The 15,686-nt window shown below is 63.8% G+C and overlaps 1 protein-coding gene across 7 annotated transcripts in view; it reads left to right on the top strand.

The window, feature by feature from the left end:
- CHD3 (chromodomain helicase DNA binding protein 3) overlaps positions 1 to 15,187 on the top strand; it is a 63,325-nt gene extending 48,138 nt beyond the window's left edge. For 6 of the 7 annotated variants that reach the window (XM_045001482.1, XM_045001484.1, XM_045001487.1 and 3 more), the window contains 18 exons: positions 28 to 259; positions 836 to 1,002; positions 1,104 to 1,281; positions 4,287 to 4,352; positions 4,988 to 5,073; positions 5,902 to 6,035; positions 6,579 to 6,723; positions 6,925 to 7,090; positions 7,917 to 8,032; positions 8,484 to 8,625; positions 8,929 to 9,033; positions 9,258 to 9,398; positions 9,576 to 9,684; positions 11,148 to 11,280; positions 12,105 to 12,300; positions 13,751 to 13,914; positions 14,044 to 14,161; positions 14,798 to 15,187. In XM_045001482.1, the coding sequence (XP_044857417.1) occupies positions 28 to 259; positions 836 to 1,002; positions 1,104 to 1,281; positions 4,287 to 4,352; positions 4,988 to 5,073; positions 5,902 to 6,035; positions 6,579 to 6,723; positions 6,925 to 7,090; positions 7,917 to 8,032; positions 8,484 to 8,625; positions 8,929 to 9,033; positions 9,258 to 9,398; positions 9,576 to 9,684; positions 11,148 to 11,280; positions 12,105 to 12,300; positions 13,751 to 13,914; positions 14,044 to 14,161; positions 14,798 to 14,901 (2,502 nt within the window). In that variant the 3' untranslated portion in view covers positions 14,902 to 15,187. The remainder of the gene's footprint in view (positions 1 to 27; positions 260 to 835; positions 1,003 to 1,103; positions 1,282 to 4,286; positions 4,353 to 4,987; positions 5,074 to 5,901; positions 6,036 to 6,578; positions 6,724 to 6,924; positions 7,091 to 7,916; positions 8,033 to 8,483; positions 8,626 to 8,928; positions 9,034 to 9,257; positions 9,399 to 9,575; positions 9,685 to 11,147; positions 11,281 to 12,104; positions 12,301 to 13,750; positions 13,915 to 14,043; positions 14,162 to 14,797) is intronic. The other variant, XM_045001489.1, reaches the window with a different exon arrangement.
- Positions 15,188 to 15,686: the final 499 nt, after the last annotated feature.

Below are 15,686 nucleotides of genomic sequence, written 5' to 3' on the forward strand. Positions count from 1 at the left end.
CCCCCGCCCCCCCGCCCGGCCCCGCAGGCCTTCAGCCGGGCTCACCGCATCGGCCAGGCCAACAAGGTGATGATCTACCGCTTCGTGACGCGGGCCTCGGTGGAGGAGCGCATCACGCAGGTGGCCAAGCGGAAGATGATGCTGACCCACCTGGTGGTGCGCCCGGGGCTGGGCTCCAAGGCCGGCAGCATGTCCAAGCAGGAGCTGGACGACATCCTGAAATTCGGCACCGAGGAGCTTTTCAAGGACGAGAACGAGGGTGAGGGGCGGCCGGGGCGGGGGAGTGTGTGTGTGGGCGGGGGGATGGGAGGAGGGCTTGACAGGGGTGGGGGAGGGGATGGCTCCAGTGGGGGTTGGGGGATACAGGTGGGGCTGCCTGGGAAGGGAGTTGGGGGATAGGGGGTGGGGGAGGGGATGGCTGTTGTGGGGGGAAGGATAGGGGGGGATGCTGGGGAGGGGGACGGGGGATAGGGGGTGGGGGAGGTGATGGCTGTTGTGGGGGGGAGGGATGGGGGATGCTGGTGTGGGGGACGGGGGTTGGGGGATAGGGGGTGGGGGAGGGGATGGTTGTTGTGGGGGGAAGGATAAGGGGGGATGCTGGGGAGGGGGACGGGGGTTGGGGGATAGGGGGTGGGGGGATAGGGGGTGGGGGAGGGGATGGCTGTGGTGGGGGGGGCCAGGCTGAGGGACGGGGGGGGGCCCTGCGATCCCAGGGGGGCGGAGCCTGGAGGACAGCGGGGGGGCGGAGGCGGGGCTTGGGGCGGAGGAGGGGAGCCCCCCCAGACTCCAGCCTCTGGGCCCCCCGCCCCGCCCTGACGCGGGCCCGGCCCCCCAGGGGAGAACAAGGAGGAGGACAGCAGCGTGATCCACTACGACAACGAGGCCATCGCCCGGCTGCTCGACCGCAACCAGGACGCCACCGACGACGCCGACGTGCAGAACATGAACGAGTATCTCAGCTCCTTCAAGGTGGCCCAGTACGTGGTGCGGGAGGAGGACAAGGTGAGTGGCGGGGTGGGGGGGCCGCTGGGGGGTGGGGGGGGAGCAGGGGACCCCGCCCGGGCCGGCCCCGCCCCTCACCCCGGCCTGCCCTGCCCCGGCAGATCGAGGAGATCGAGCGGGAGATCATCAAGCAGGAGGAGAACGTCGACCCCGACTACTGGGAGAAGCTCCTGCGCCATCACTACGAGCAGCAGCAGGAGGACCTGGCGCGCAACCTGGGCAAGGGCAAACGGGTCCGCAAGCAGGTCAACTACAACGACGCCGCGCAGGAGGACCAAGGTGGGCGCTCGGGCAGGGGGGCGGGGGCTGCGGGGCGGGAGTGAGGGGCACCGGCAGGGCTGGGGCGGGCAGGGGCTGCGGGTCGGGAGTGAGGGGCACCGGCAGAGCTGGGGGGCAGGGCTGGGCTAGCAGGGGCTGCGGGTCGGGAGTGAGGGGCACCAGCAGAGCTGGGGGGCAGGGCTGGGCTAGCAGGGGCTGCGGGTTGGGAGTGAGGGGCACCAGCAGAGCTGGGGGGCAGAGCTGGGGCTGGCAGGGGCTGCGGGTCGGGAGTGAGGGGCACCGGCAGAGCTGGGGGGCAGGGCCGGGCTGGCAGGGGCTGCGGGTCGGGAGTGAGGGGCACCGGCAGGGTTGGGGGGATCAGGGCCGGGCTGTCAGGGGCTGCGGGGCGGGAGTGAGGGGCACCGGCAGAGCTGGGGCGGGCAGGGGCTGCGGGTCGGGAGTGAGGGGCACCGGCAGGGTTGGGGGGATCAGGGCCGGGCTGTCAGGGGCTGCGGGTCGGGAGTGAGGGGCACCAGCAGGGCTGGGGGGGCAGGGCCGGGCTGTCAGGGGCTGCAGGTCGGGAGTGAGGGGCACCGGCAGAGCTGGGGGGCTCAGGGCTGGGGCAGGCAGGGGGCTACGGGTCAGGAGTGAGGGGCACCGGCGCAGCCGGGGGGCAGAATTGGACCAGCAGGGGGTTGTGGGGCAGGCCTGAAGACAGGGCAGGGCCCGCCAGAGCTGTTGTTACGGGCTCCTCTCCTGTGTCCCGCGGCTGAGAGGGGGAATTGCATAGGGCCGGGGGTGTCATTCCTACTCGGTGACGTTGGGGTGAGTGGGGGAGAAAAGGGGGCGTCTACGGGGTGGGTAAAGCCAATGTGTGGTGCAAACGGGGGCATTGGGGTAGGGTCCTTTGCCCCCTTTTTACACGCTCAGCCTTAGAGCCGCAATATTAGTGAGCTCCGTGTTCCGGGTATAACGAATAGGTGCCGGGTACAACGGGATGTGGTGTGGCCTCGGGGGTACGGTATTGGGCTGGGACGTCCTGGGTTCTGTTCCGGGCTCCGCCCCCTTGAGCAAGTCCCCGCCCCGTGCCTCGGTTTCCCCGTAATGCTGCTGGCCTCCTTGAGAGCTGCTGCTGAGAGCGACGGGATTAAGAACCAGGATTAATTACCCGTCTCGCGTGACGTTGGTGCTGAGGGGTTGGAGGCAGGTACCTGGAGATAGGATCCAGTTTTCTCACCGCCAAGGGGAACGACTTCCCCTGCAGCGGGTGGATCTGCCTTTTGGTAAGATCCGCGCTAGCTCCCCCACCAGATACGGGCCGGACGCCGGGATTCCTGTGGTCTGTGAGTTCGGATCCGATCGTCAGATCGGCCCCTCCAGGCCTATCGATCCGTGACTCTCCCCGCGCGGGTCTCGAAGCAGAACCACAGAGAACGGTCAACACAGCAGGTTTCTGTCTGTTTTGGCTAAACCCAAATGTGTCGTGGGAAGGCGTCGATTTCAACGGGAAAATTTCAAAATGCCTCGAATCGACGTGGAGGGATCTCGGTTCCCGGCATTTCGACTTTCTCGTCGAGCGTCCTTCCCTCTTTTGACTTTTAATTTTTAAAACCTTCAACTTTTCATGTTCTTATTATTTGTATATCTAATATTTTCTATCTGTAGATACGTTATAGATTGTAGCTGATAATAGGCTACTTTCAACTATTAGATAAAATTAGGTATTTATCTATATAAACTTGATATTTAAATATTATCTCTCATATAAAATATTAACGATTAAAATATACATTTTAATTCAAATGTAATATTTAAAGTAAAATATAAAATCTAAGAATTTATGAGATAAAATATCATATATATATATATAAAATATCAGTCCTGGCAACTGGTCCGGGGGGAGGCTCTGCATTTTATTTAATTTTAAACGAAGCTTCTTAAACATTTTAAAAACCTTATTTACTTTGCGTACTATATTATAGACTTATAGAAAGAGACCTTCTAAAACCATTAAAATGTGTGACTGGCCCGCGAAACCTTAAATTAGCATGAATGAGTGAAGACTCGGCACACCACTTGCCGACCCCGGCTTTAAATAGAACAAAGACTATTAAAATAAGTATTAAAATTTAATTAAAATGTATAATAATAGTTAATATTTTATATTAGAGATAATATTTAAATATCAGGTTTATATAATGTAAATATTTACAATTACAATATATATTTTATTTTATATATACTTGAAATATACAAAGTATTACCTATTAACATATATTAAAATTGTATATCCTACATTAAATATAATATAATATTAACTATTAAATATCCATTTATCTATTTTACGATAAAGTTGTATACAGCAAGCAGGTCTGAACGACTAAAGTCCGCGTGTATCTATTTGAACAGTTCATATTTCATTTCCGTATAATACTTTATATTTAAGTGTTGATCTTTTATAAGCAAATTTGTGATAGTAGATATTTAATAGTTTATACCATCTATAGCACTTTAAATAGCAATACATAAATATAAGTTAATATTTTCTATAACGCTACGTTTAACACAGAAAACGTTGCATACCACTGTGAATATCTTATAGTCGATATAATACTTCCCATACAAGGCTTGGTAGCATCTATATTATTATACGTATGTGTGAAATATTTCACATGGGTCGAGATCTGGGTAGGTCTCGTACTTTCGAATGTTTCAATATCACGCCAGGAAGGGCGTTTTGATGCGTCCTAAACCCAATGCTCCCAAATTCCCAGCTCGCGGGAAATGTTGGAATTTCGACTTTGGGAGAGACGGGGAAAATGGGGGCGGCGGGATTTCCCTCTCCCCGCCACCTGGGGATCTGAGCCGGCCCCTTGGGTTTTAAGCCGGGGCCGTGTGGGCCGAGCTAACGAGCCGCGGAGCAGAGGGGATCAGGAGGAGGAATCCGTGCTCGGATTCCCCGCCTCCCCCGCCGCTAACGAGGGCCAGGCCGGTTCCGGTTACAAACTGCCGTGCTGGTATTTCAGACAATCAGTCCGAGTACTCGGTGGGATCGGAAGAGGAGGACGAAGACTTCGACGAGAGGCCGGAAGGTGAGGGCCCGGGTTTGGGGGGACCACGGCTCGGTGTCAGCGGGGGGGGAAGGCATCAGACCCCGTCCCAGGCCCATTTAAACCCCGCGTTGGCATGTCAGACTTCTAGGCGTGACAGTTTTTGGTGGCGGCGGGGGGGGAAAGAAACCACAGAAATTTGCGGCAAGACCGAGATTCCGTCCGTTGTCTCCCGCTTGTCGAAACTGGCTCTGCTCCTGCGAGGAGGAGACCCGTGTGACCCAACACGTAGTTAGCACGTGGGACAGGTTGTGTCGCTCGCGTGGACGGGAGCACGCGGGCGGAAAAGCTCGGCTAGCGGGCGGCGAGCAAGCCCGGCCCGTGGGCGTTGCCGGAGACGTGCCGGCGTCGTAGCTGTAGTGTAGACGGACCCAGCCGCTCTCTGAACACGGAAGGTGGCCGGGCCGGGCGGGAAGCTCCGAGCCCAGCATCCGAGATGGATTTTGACCACCGCCTCCAGCTCTCGCGCCTGGTGTGACCGGGGGGGGGGGGTGTCCGTGCAGCTCGGGGAGCCGCTCCGGCCGTCCCCACGCCAAGCACCGGGCTCCGTTCCCGGCTCCGGCCTCTCTGGGCTGGCGGGCAGGGGCATTTCATCGCGTCGCCTTCCGCCCACGCAGGCCGGCGCCAGTCCAAACGCCAGCTCCGCAACGAGAAAGACAAACCTCTGCCACCGCTGCTGGCTCGAGTCGGGGGCAACATCGAGGTGAGACGCTGTCCTGGGAGCCAGGACGCCTGGGTTCTCTCCCCGGCGCTGGGAGGGAGTGGGGGCTGGTGGGTCAGGGCAGGAGGGGCTGGGAGCCAGGACTCCTGGGTTCTCTCCCCGGCGCTGGGAGGGGAGTGGGGGCTGGTGGGTCAGAGCAGGGGAGGGCTGGGAGCCAGGACTCCTGGGTTCTCTCCCCGGCTCTGGGAGGGGAGTGGGGGCTGGTGGGTCAGAGCAGGGGGGGCTGGGAGCCAGGACTCCTGGGTTCTCTCCCCGGCTCTGGGAGGGGAGTGGGGGCTGGTGGGTTAGAGCAGGGGGGGCTGGGAGCCAGGACGCCTGGGTTCTCTCCCCGGCTCTGGGAGGGGAGTGGGGGCTGGTGGGTTAGAGCAGGGGGGGCTGGGAGCCAGGACTCCTGGGTTCTCTCCCCGGCTCTGGGAGGGGAGTGGGGGCTGGTGGGTTAGAGCAGGGGGGGCTGGGAGCCAGGACTCCTGGGTTCTCTCCCCGGCTCTGGGAGGGGAGTGGGGGCTGGTGGGTCAGAGCACGGGGGGGCCGGGAGCCAGGACTCCTGGGTTCTCTCCCCGGCTCTGGGAGGGGAGGGGGGGCTGGTGGGTTAGAGCGGGAGGGGCTGGGAGCCAGGACTCCTGGGTTCTCTCCCCGGCTCTGGAAGAGGAGTGGGGGCTGGTGGTTAGAGCAGGGGTGGGCACCGGGTGGGGGGACCGGCGGAGGGAGGGGAGCTCCCCAGGGGGGACCGGCAGAGAGTCGGGAGCTGCCCGGGGAGGGCACTGGGGGTCTCTCTCTCTCTCTCTCTCTCTCACCCGCCTCCGCCCTCAGGTGCTGGGGTTCAACACGCGCCAGCGCAAGGCCTTCCTGAACGCCGTCATGCGCTGGGGGATGCCCCCCCAGGACGCCTTCACCACCCAGTGGCTGGTCCGGGACCTGCGAGGCAAGACGGAGAAGGAGTTCAAGTAGGTGCCGGCGCCGGGGAGGAGCTCGCCAGGCCGGGGCGGCCCTGCTCCCCGATTCCCCCAGCCTCTCTGGGGCCCGGGGAGGGCGGGGAAGAAGGGCCCCCCCCCAATCCGCGGGTGCTGCCCGTTCCCCCTTGCCACGTGATGACGCTTCTTACTCATCTGAGCGCCGCCAGCCGTCTGCTTTCCTGGAGGGGGCGCGGGAAGGCGCCGCCCCCTCCCTCGCGCAGACGGAGATCACCCCCTCGTGGGGGCGGCCGGGCCGGGGCAACGGGGGGGGGGCGCCTGAGCTGTGGCTGTCCCCCTACCCGGAGCCGGCTCGCCACACGGGCTCCCTACGCCGGGCGGGATGAGAAGCCAGGTCTGATGGCAACTGGCAGGCGGTCGAGGGTGGGGAGGCAGCGATTCCCCCCCCCCCGTCCCATGTGTCCTAGCCCCCGCGCGGTGCTAGCCGCCAGCCAGCGGGGATTCCCCTCCAGCCCAGCGGGGGCGGGGGGCGGGGGGCGCCACGGTTCTCAGCTCCCGGTCTCCCCCCCGCCGCAGGGCCTACGTCTCCCTCTTCATGAGGCACCTGTGCGAGCCCGGGGCGGACGGCTCGGAGACCTTCGCCGACGGCGTGCCCCGGGAGGGGCTGTCCCGGCAGCAGGTCCTGACGCGCATCGGCGTCATGTCGCTGGTGAAGAAGAAGGTGCGTGGCCGGGGGCGGGAGGAGGGTTGAGGGGCGCCGGTGGGAGGCGCGCGTCCGGCCGTCCGGCCCGCGGGGTCCCGGGGCTTGCGGCCAGGAGCTGGGACGCCAGGAGAGGATCCGGGGGGCGGGCTGAGCGGCCTCCGGGGAGGAGGCCCGGGGACTGAGGCGGCCGCCGTCCGCTCCTCCCCCCCCCCCCCGCAGGTGCAGGAGTTCGAGCACATCAACGGGCGGTGGAGCGTGCCCGAGCTCATGCCCGAGCCCAGCGCCGACTCCAAGCGCTCGTCCCGCGCCTCCTCGCCCACCATCAAGACCTCCACCACCACCCCCGAGCCCAGCTGCACCAACACGCCCTGCACCTCCAAGCCAGGTAGGGCCGGGTGCCGCCCGGCTGGGCCACCGCCCGGGAGTCTCACCCACGGGGGCGGGGGAGGAGCCTGGGCCTCACCCTATCACAGCGCAGGGAGGGGGAGGAGCCTGGGTCTCACCCTATCACAGGGGAGGAGCCTGGGGCCTCACCCTATCGGGGAGGGAGGGAGGGGGAGGAGCCTGGGTCTCACCCTATCACAGGGGAGGAGCCTGGGGCCTCACCCTATCATGGGAGGGAGGGAGGGGGAGGAGCCTGGGTCTCACCCTATCACAGCACAGGGAGGGGGAGGAGCCTGGGTCTCACCCTATCACAGCACAGGGAGGGGGATGGGCACTCACCCTATCAGAGAGGAGGGAGGGGGAGGAGCCTGGGTCTCATCCTATCACAGCACAGGTAGGGGGAGGAGCCTGGGTCACCCTATCATGGGGGAGGGAGGAGGAGGAGCCTGGGTCTCACCCTATCACAGCACAGGGAGGGGGAGGAGCCTGGGTCTCACCCTATCACAGCACAGGGAGGGGGAGGAGCCTGGGTCTCACCCTATCACAGCACAGGGAGGGGGATGGGCACTCACCCTATCAGAGAGGAGGGAGGGGGAGGAGCCTGGGTCTCATCCTATCACAGCACAGGTAGGGGGAGGAGCCTGGGTCTCACCCTATCACAGCACAGGGAGGGGGAGGAGCCTGGGTCTCACCCTATCACAGCACAGGGAGGGGGAGGAGCCTGGGTCTCACCCTATCACAGCACAGGGAGGGGGAGGAGCCTGGGGCCCACGGGGGGATGGGCAGGGTCCCCCGGCCCCGCCCGGTTGATGCCGGTCTCCCCGCAGCCACGCCGGCCCCCAGCGAGCGCGGGGACGGGACGGGGCCGCTGGCCGAGAAGGAGGAGCTGGAGGCCAAGGAGCCGGAGAAGGAACCGAAAAGCGGGGAGCGGATGGAGACGGAGGTGGGTGCCCGGTGCAGATCCTGGCGCGTCCCAGCCCAGCTAGGGACCCAGAGGGAAACTGAGGCAGGGGGGGGGCGGGGACTAAACTTCGGTACCAAGGGCACGGGGCCTCGCTCGGGGCTGATCTCCGGTTCCGCTGGCCACGCGGGTAGTTTCGAGATTTGCACGTTTTTCCCCTTGTTCCCTGGTGCGGCGACACCGAAACCTTGTGGGTCACCCCCCTGCTCCCCCCCCCCGTCGAGACGGCCCAGAAGAGCATTGGCCAGCGGGCAGGTGCCTGATTCCGTGGGATAATCCCCCCCCTGGCTGAAGATGGGATCCAGGGAGGTGCCTCCCTCTGGGACTCAGTTTCCCCACCTGTGCCGCGCGGGGGTGATGATCCGCCCCTCGTTCTGGGGCAGATCACTGGGGATTTCCCCGCCTCCTCGAACCCGTGTCCTCTCGCCGTCAGGGCCCTGCCGCGGAGCCGCCACCGCCCACCGCCTCCCCCGGGGAGAAGAGCGAGCCGAAAGCGGACGAGGACGAGCCCGTGGTGCCGGGGGAGAAGGAGCCGGAGGCAGAGCCCTTGGTCAAGGAGGAGAAGGAGAAGTCGGGTAACGCCCGGTCTCTCCGCTGGAGTCAGTGGGGCCAGCTGGCGTCTAGGGGGAAGGATAGTGTCTGTGGGGCTGGATGGACGGGTGTATGGGGCTGGAGAGCATCTATGGGGTGGATAGCGTCTATAGGGACGGATGGAGACCCAGCGCTTTGCCTGTCTGACAGATGGGGAAACTGAGGCTGGGCCTTCCCCGGGGAGATCGTGGCCGAGACGGGTCCTAACCCGGTGCCTCCCTCCCGAGCTTGTCCCGGGGGCACCTGGCTGACCTTGGCTCACGGGTCTCGGTGCCGTCTCGTTCCAGGTGCGGGGCCGGAAGAGCCGGGGGCGGAGAAGGCCGAGGAGAGACCCGCCGACAGCGATGAGCCCAAGGAGAAGGGGGATGGGGATGGGCCGGAGGTGAAGAAAGGTAACTTCCTTCCGCGCGGCGCGAACTGGCCCTGTGCTTCACCGTCGGGGCGTTAACTCTGAACCCTAATGATGGATATTTCAAAGGACGCCCTTCTCAGCTCTTTAACACACAGCCACTGCGGGGTGGGCTGGGTGGGCCGGAGCGGTCGGTCGGTGGGCATAGCAACTGGGGGCGTTGACTCTGACCCCTAATGATGGCTGCGCCTTCCCTCGTGCTTGCAGAAGAGGTGAAGGTGGAGAAGGAAGCTGGCAAGGAGCCCAAGGCGGGCAGCGTCAAGGAGGAGAGCAAGGCCAACGGGCGGAAGGAAGACAAGGCCGACAAGCCCCGGTTCATGTTCAACATCGCGGACGGCGGCTTCACGGGTGAGAGGCCCCCCCCCCCCCCGAGAGCCGCTGGCGCGCCGGGGCTAGCGTATGGAGAGCGGGTGCGGGGAGGGGGGACGGTCCGTGCAGCGCCCGGCGCGACGGGGGGCAGGGGACCGTCTGGGCGGTATAGGCACCCCCTCCCCGTGGATCTCACGCCGCCCGTTTTCCCCGCAGAGCTGCACACGCTGTGGCAGAACGAGGAGCGGGCGGCCATCTCCTCCGGGAAGCTGAATGAGATCTGGCACCGACGCCACGACTACTGGCTGCTGGCTGGCATCGTGCTGTATCCTTCACCGCGGGCCTGGCTCTGGGGACGGGGAATCTGAGATCGGGCAGCCCCCCAGCCCCGCCCTGCGTGGATTTCAAAGTCTCTAATCGGTCCCAGCATGCAGTTCCCCCCGCAACCCCCAAGCCATGGGATATCATCGATCCCCAAAACATTTCCCTGTGGAACTCCCTGCCACTGGATATCACTGATCCCAAACCCCAGTTTCCCTGTGGAACTCCCCGCCACTGGATATTACCAATCCTCAAAACCAATTTCCCTGTGGAACTCCCCGCCACTGGATATCACTGATCCCAAGCCCCAGTTTCCCTGTGGAACTCCCCGCCCCTGGATATCACTGATCCCAAACCCCAGTTTCCCTGTGGAAGTCCCTGCCACTGGATATCACTGATCCCAAGCCCCAGTTTCCCTGTGGAACTCCCTGCCACTGGATATCACTGATCCCATGCCCCAGTTTCCCTGTGGAACTCCCTGCCACTGGATATCACTGATCCCAAACCCCAGTTTCCCTGTGGAACTCCCCAGCACTGGATATTACTGATCCCAAAACTCAGTTTCCCTGTGGAACTCCCCGCCCCTGGATATCACTGATCCCAAACCCCAGTTTCCCCGTGGAACTCCCTGCCACTGGATATCACTGATCCCAAGCCCCAGTTTCCCTGTGGAACTCCCTGCCCCTGGATATCACTGATCCCAAGCCCCAGTTTCCCTGTGGAACTCCCTGCCCCTGGATATCACTGATCCCAAACCCCAGTTTCCCTGTGGAACTCCCCGCCCCTGGATATCACTGATCCCAAACCCCAGTTTCCCTGTGGAACTCCCTGCCACTGGATATCACGGATCCCAAGCCCCAGTTTCCCTGTGGAACTCCCTGCCACTGGATATCACTGATCCCAAGCCCCAGTTTCCCCGTGGAACTCCCTGCCACTGGATATCACGGATCCCAAGCCCCAGTTTCCCCGTGGAACTCCCCGCCACTGGATATCACTGATCCCAAACCCCAGTTTCCCTGTGGAACTCCCCGCCCCTGGATATCACTGATCCCAAACCCCAGTTTCCCTGTGGAACTCCCTGCCACTGGATATCACGGATCCCAAGCCCCAGTTTCCCTGTGGAACTCCCTGCCACTGGATATCACTGATCCCAAGCCCCAGTTTCCCCGTGGAACTCCCTGCCACTGGATATCACTGATCCCAAACCCCAGTTTCCCTGTGGAACTCCCCGCCGCAGGGTGCCAGGATTGATCCCCGCAAGTTCCCGGCGTTGTTTTGACCAGTTTCCCAGCCTGCCCGGTCTCCCCCCACCCCGGAGAGCTGCCCAGCTTTCCTGGCGGGGTCTCCGGAGCGTCCCCGAGCCTCTCCCCTCCCGTGAGCCAGGGGGGGGGTCTGGTTGGGAGCGGGAGGGAGGCAAAGGGGGCAGCCCCTGCCCGCGGCCCGTCAGGATCCTTAGCGCCGGCGCAGGCACGGCTACGCCCGCTGGCAGGACATCCAGAACGACGCCCAGTTCACCATCATCAACGAGCCCTTCAAAACCGAGGCCAACAAGGGCAATTTCCTGGAGATGAAGAACAAGTTCCTGGCCAGGAGGTTCAAGGTAGGAGTGAGAAGTGGGGACCCCCCCCCCCGGGCGGGCAGCAGGGCCCAGGACCCCTCTGAACAGCCCCTGGGAGAGGAGAATCCTAACGTAGGACGCCTGGGTTCTCTCCCCGGCGCTGGGAGGGGAGTGGGGGCTGGTGGGTTAGAGCAGGGGGGGCTGGGAGCCAGGACTCCTGGGTTCTCTCCCCGGCTCTGGGAGGGGAGTGGGCGCTGGTGGGTTAGAGCAGGGGGGGCTGGGAGCCAGGACTCCTGGGTTCTCTCCCCGGCTCTGGGAGGGGAGTGGGCGCTGGTGGGTTAGAGCAGGGGGGGCTGGGAGCCAGGACTCCTGGGTTCTCTCCCCGGCGCTGGGAGGGGAGGGGGGCTGGTGGGTTAGAGCGGGGGGGGCTGGGAGCCCGGACTCCTGGGTTCTCTCCCCGGCTCTGGGAGTGGAGTGGGGGCTGGTGGGTTGGAGCAGAGGGGGCTGGGAGCCCGGACTCCTGGGTTCTCTCCCCGGCTCTGGGAGGGGAGTGGGGGCTGGTGGGTTGGAGCAGGCGGGGCTGGGAGCCAGGACTCCTGGGTTCTCTCCCCGGCTCTGGGAGGGGAGTGGGGGCTGGTGGGTTGGAGCAGGGGGGGCTGGGAGCCAGGACTCCTGGGTTCTCTCCCCGGCGCTGGGAGGGGAGTGGGGGCTGGTGGGTTGGAGCAGGGGGGGCTGGGAGCCAGGACTCCTGGGTCCCCTCCGCGGCGCTGGGAGGGGAGGAGGGTGGGGGCTGGGGACCGTCCGTGAGCCCTGTGCCCCTGCGGGTTGCGGGCGGCTCAGCAGGGCTCCTGCCCCCTTCCCCGCAGCTCCTGGAGCAGGCGCTGGTGATCGAGGAGCAGCTGCGCCGAGCCGCCTACCTGAACATGACCCAGGACCCCAGCCACCCGGCCATGGCGCTCAACACCCGCTTTGCCGAGGTCGAGTGTCTGGCCGAGAGCCACCAGCACTTGTCCAAGGAGTCCCTGGCTGGCAACAAGCCGGCCAACGCCGTCCTTCACAAGGGTAAGAGGAGGGCGGGCAGGCGGGCGCGGAGAGGACGGTGTCTGTAACGTCCAAAGCATCCTCTGTACCGTGCTCTCTGAATCATTAAAGTGGGGCTGTGATCAGAAATGCCGCTGTGTTCGGTTGTCTCCTTAATCCTGCTCTGTGTATCTCTGGTGTATCCTCTGAGTATCTCTGGTGTATCCTCTGAGTATCTCTCTGTGTATCTGCTGAGTAGCCCCCCAACTTCTGCTGAGTAGCCCCCCAAGCATTGGCTAAGTGTTTCTGGGGTGTCACTCGAGTATCCGCTAAGTAGCTCCGGTGTATGCCCCAAGTACCGGGTGGGTATGCCTGGAGTATCTCTAGTGTATCTGATGACTATCCTCCAAGTATCTGCTGAGTATCGCTGCTGTGTGCGCTGAGAATCGCTGGTGTATGCCCTGAGTATCTGCTGAGTATCGCTGGTGTGTGCCCTGAGTATCGCTGGTGTGTGCCCTGAGTATCTGCTGAGTATTGCTGGTGTATCTCTCGAGTATCCTTTGAGTATCTCTGGGGTATCACTTGTGTATTTCTCCCCGAGTATCATGTGAGTATCTCTGGTGTATTTCACCTCCCTCCCTAACCCCGAGTATCATGTGCGTGTCTCTGGTGTACTTCACCTCCTGCGTATCTCCGGTGCATTACTCCACCATCACACCCCTCCCCCCCCCACACCTGACGGGTATCTCTGGTGTATTCCTGTCCCGAGCATCATGTGAGTATCTCCGGTGTATTCATCCTCTTTGAGTATCTCTGGTACATCGGTCCCCGCTGAATATCTCCGGTGTATTTCTCCCCGAGTGTCACGGTGTATTTCTCCTCTTGAGTATCACTCGAGTACCTCCAGCATATTCATCCCCCTGAGCATCACTTGAGTGTCTCTGGTGTATTCATCCGAGTATCACCACTTGAGTGTCTCTGGTGTATTTATCCCCCAAGTATCTCTGGTGAATTCACCCCCCCCACACCCCTGAGTATCACTTGAGTATCTTCAGAGTATTCATCCCCCTGAGTATCTCTGGAGTTTTCATCCCCCTGAGTATCTTCAGAGTATTCACCCCCCTGAGTATATCTGGAGTATTCTTTCTCCTGAGTATCCCCCGAGTATCTCTGGAGTATTTTTTCTCCTGAGTATCCCTTGAGTATCTCTGGAGTATTCGGAGTATTCTTCCTCCTGAGTATCCCCCGAGTATCTCTGGAGTATTCTTCCTCCCGAGTATCTCTGGAGTATTCTTCCTCCCGAGTATCCCCCGAGTATCTCTGGAGTAATGTCCCTCCCCACTCGAGCCGGCCTGCCATGGAGGCTGGGGGAGACGGGGCAGGGCCCGGCTCTGCCTCGGGCGTCCCGGCCGGCTCGGCCCCGGCGGCCGGCCCGGCCCCCGCGCCCCCGCCTGACGCCTCCCCCCCCTCTCTCTGTCTCTCCGCGCCCCAGTGCTCAACCAGCTGGAGGAGCTGCTGAGCGACATGAAGGCCGACGTGACGCGCCTGCCGGCCACGCTGTCCCGCATCCCGCCCATCGCCGCCCGCCTCCAGATGTCGGAGCGCAGCATCCTCAGCCGCCTGGCCAACAAGGGCAGCGAGACGCAGACGGCCCCGGTAACGCCCGGGGGGGGCTCGGCCACGGGGGGGCCATGGGCGCCGTCCAGCCTGGGGGGGGCTCGTAATGCCCTGATCCACCCCCCACGGGCCTGGGGAGCTCACGGCCCCCCCAACCTTCTCTTCCAGGCCTTCCCACCGGGCCCGTACGCCACCCCCCAGAGCTTCGGGGGCTCCTTCAGCGCCGGAGCCCTGCCCACGGGCGGGGCCAACTACAGCCAGATGCCCGCTGGGTCCTTCATCACAGGTCAGCCCCCGGGTCCAGGACTCCTGGGTTCTCTCCCCGGCTCTGGGAGGGGAGTGGGGGCTGGTGGGTCAGAGCAGGGGGGGCTGGGAGCCAGGACTCCTGGGTTCTCTCCCCGGCTCTGGGAGGGGAGTGGGGGCTGGTGGGTCAGAGCACGGGGGGCTGGGAGCCAGGACTCCTGGGTTCTCTCCCCGGCTCTGGGAGGGGAGTGGGGGCTGGTAGTTAGAGCAGGGGGGGCCGGGAGCCAGGACTCCTGGGTTCTCTCCCCGGCTCTGGGAGGGCAGTGGGGGCTGGTGGGTTAGAGCAGGGGGGGCCGGGAGCCAGGACTCCTGGGTTCTCTCCCCGGCTCTGGGAGGGGAGTGGGGGCTGGTAGTTAGAGCACGGGGGGCTGGGAGCCAGGACTCCTGGGTTCTCTCCCCGGCTCTGGGAGGGCAGTGGGGGCTGGTGGGTTAGAGCAGGGTGGGCTGGGAGCCAGGACTCCTGGGTTCTCTCCCCGGCTCTGGGAGGGGAGTGGGGGCTGGTAGTTAGAGCAGGGGGGGCTGGGAGCCAGGACTCCTGGGTTCTCTCCCAGCTCTGGGAGGGGAGTGGGGGCTGGTGGGTTTCTCTCTTCTCACCCCCGTCCCCCCCTCTTCCCCGCAGCCGCCACCAACGGCCCCCCGGTGCTGGTGAAGAGGGAGCGGGACGCCGACCCCCTGGAGAAGAAGGAGCCCCGGGCCGGCGAGGTGATCTGTATCGACGACTGAGGGGGACCCCTTCCCTCCCGCGGGCAGGGGGCAGCCCCCCCCTCTCTTTCCCGGGGGAGGGCACGAGACCTGCCCCCCCCTGCTCTATCCAGACGGGACCCCGCTCCCCCCCCATCTCCTGGGGGGTGGGTACGTAGCCTGGGCGGGTGACAGGGGGGGTCCTGCCCTGGGCCCCCCGCCCCGCCGGCTACTCTATAAATATGAATATATATATATATATATACACACATACTGTATGGGGAGCCCCCCGCCAGCCCCCCCAGGCCCTCCCCTCAGCACCCCACTGGGGGGGCAGCCCCCCCCCTGGCCTGGGAAGGTCGCCCCCCCCCCTCCCAAAGCGGGGCCGGGGGGCAGTTCTACCTCGCTGCGGTCTGGCTGGGCGGGGGGCTGGGCGGGGGGGGGGGAGCGCGCCGGGAGTCACTCCGGATTGTCGCCAGTTCGCATCACTTCTTGTTTAAACCGCGCGGAATAAAGGCACCGTTTCCTTGGCTACGTGACCCCGCCTCCGGCTGTGTTTGCGGGGGGACGGGGGGGTCTCCCTACCCCCCCCCCGTGCCCCCACAACGGGGAGCTGCTCCCCAAAGACCTCCCTAGCCCCCCTCACACCTGTGCCTCTTCACGCAACCCCGTCCCCACACACACCCCGGTCCCCACACACCTGTCCGTCCCCTCATGCCGGCCTGCTCCCGCCTGTCCCCACACACCTGTCCGTCCCCTCATGCCGGCCTGTTCCCGCCTGTCCCCACACACCTGTCTGGTCCCCGTGCACCCGCCTGTCCCCACAC

The sequence above is a fragment of the Mauremys mutica genome, unplaced genomic scaffold (assembly GCF_020497125.1).
Source record: "Mauremys mutica isolate MM-2020 ecotype Southern unplaced genomic scaffold, ASM2049712v1 Super-Scaffold_277, whole genome shotgun sequence".
In the NCBI taxonomy this organism is placed as follows: domain Eukaryota; kingdom Metazoa; phylum Chordata; order Testudines; family Geoemydidae; genus Mauremys; species Mauremys mutica.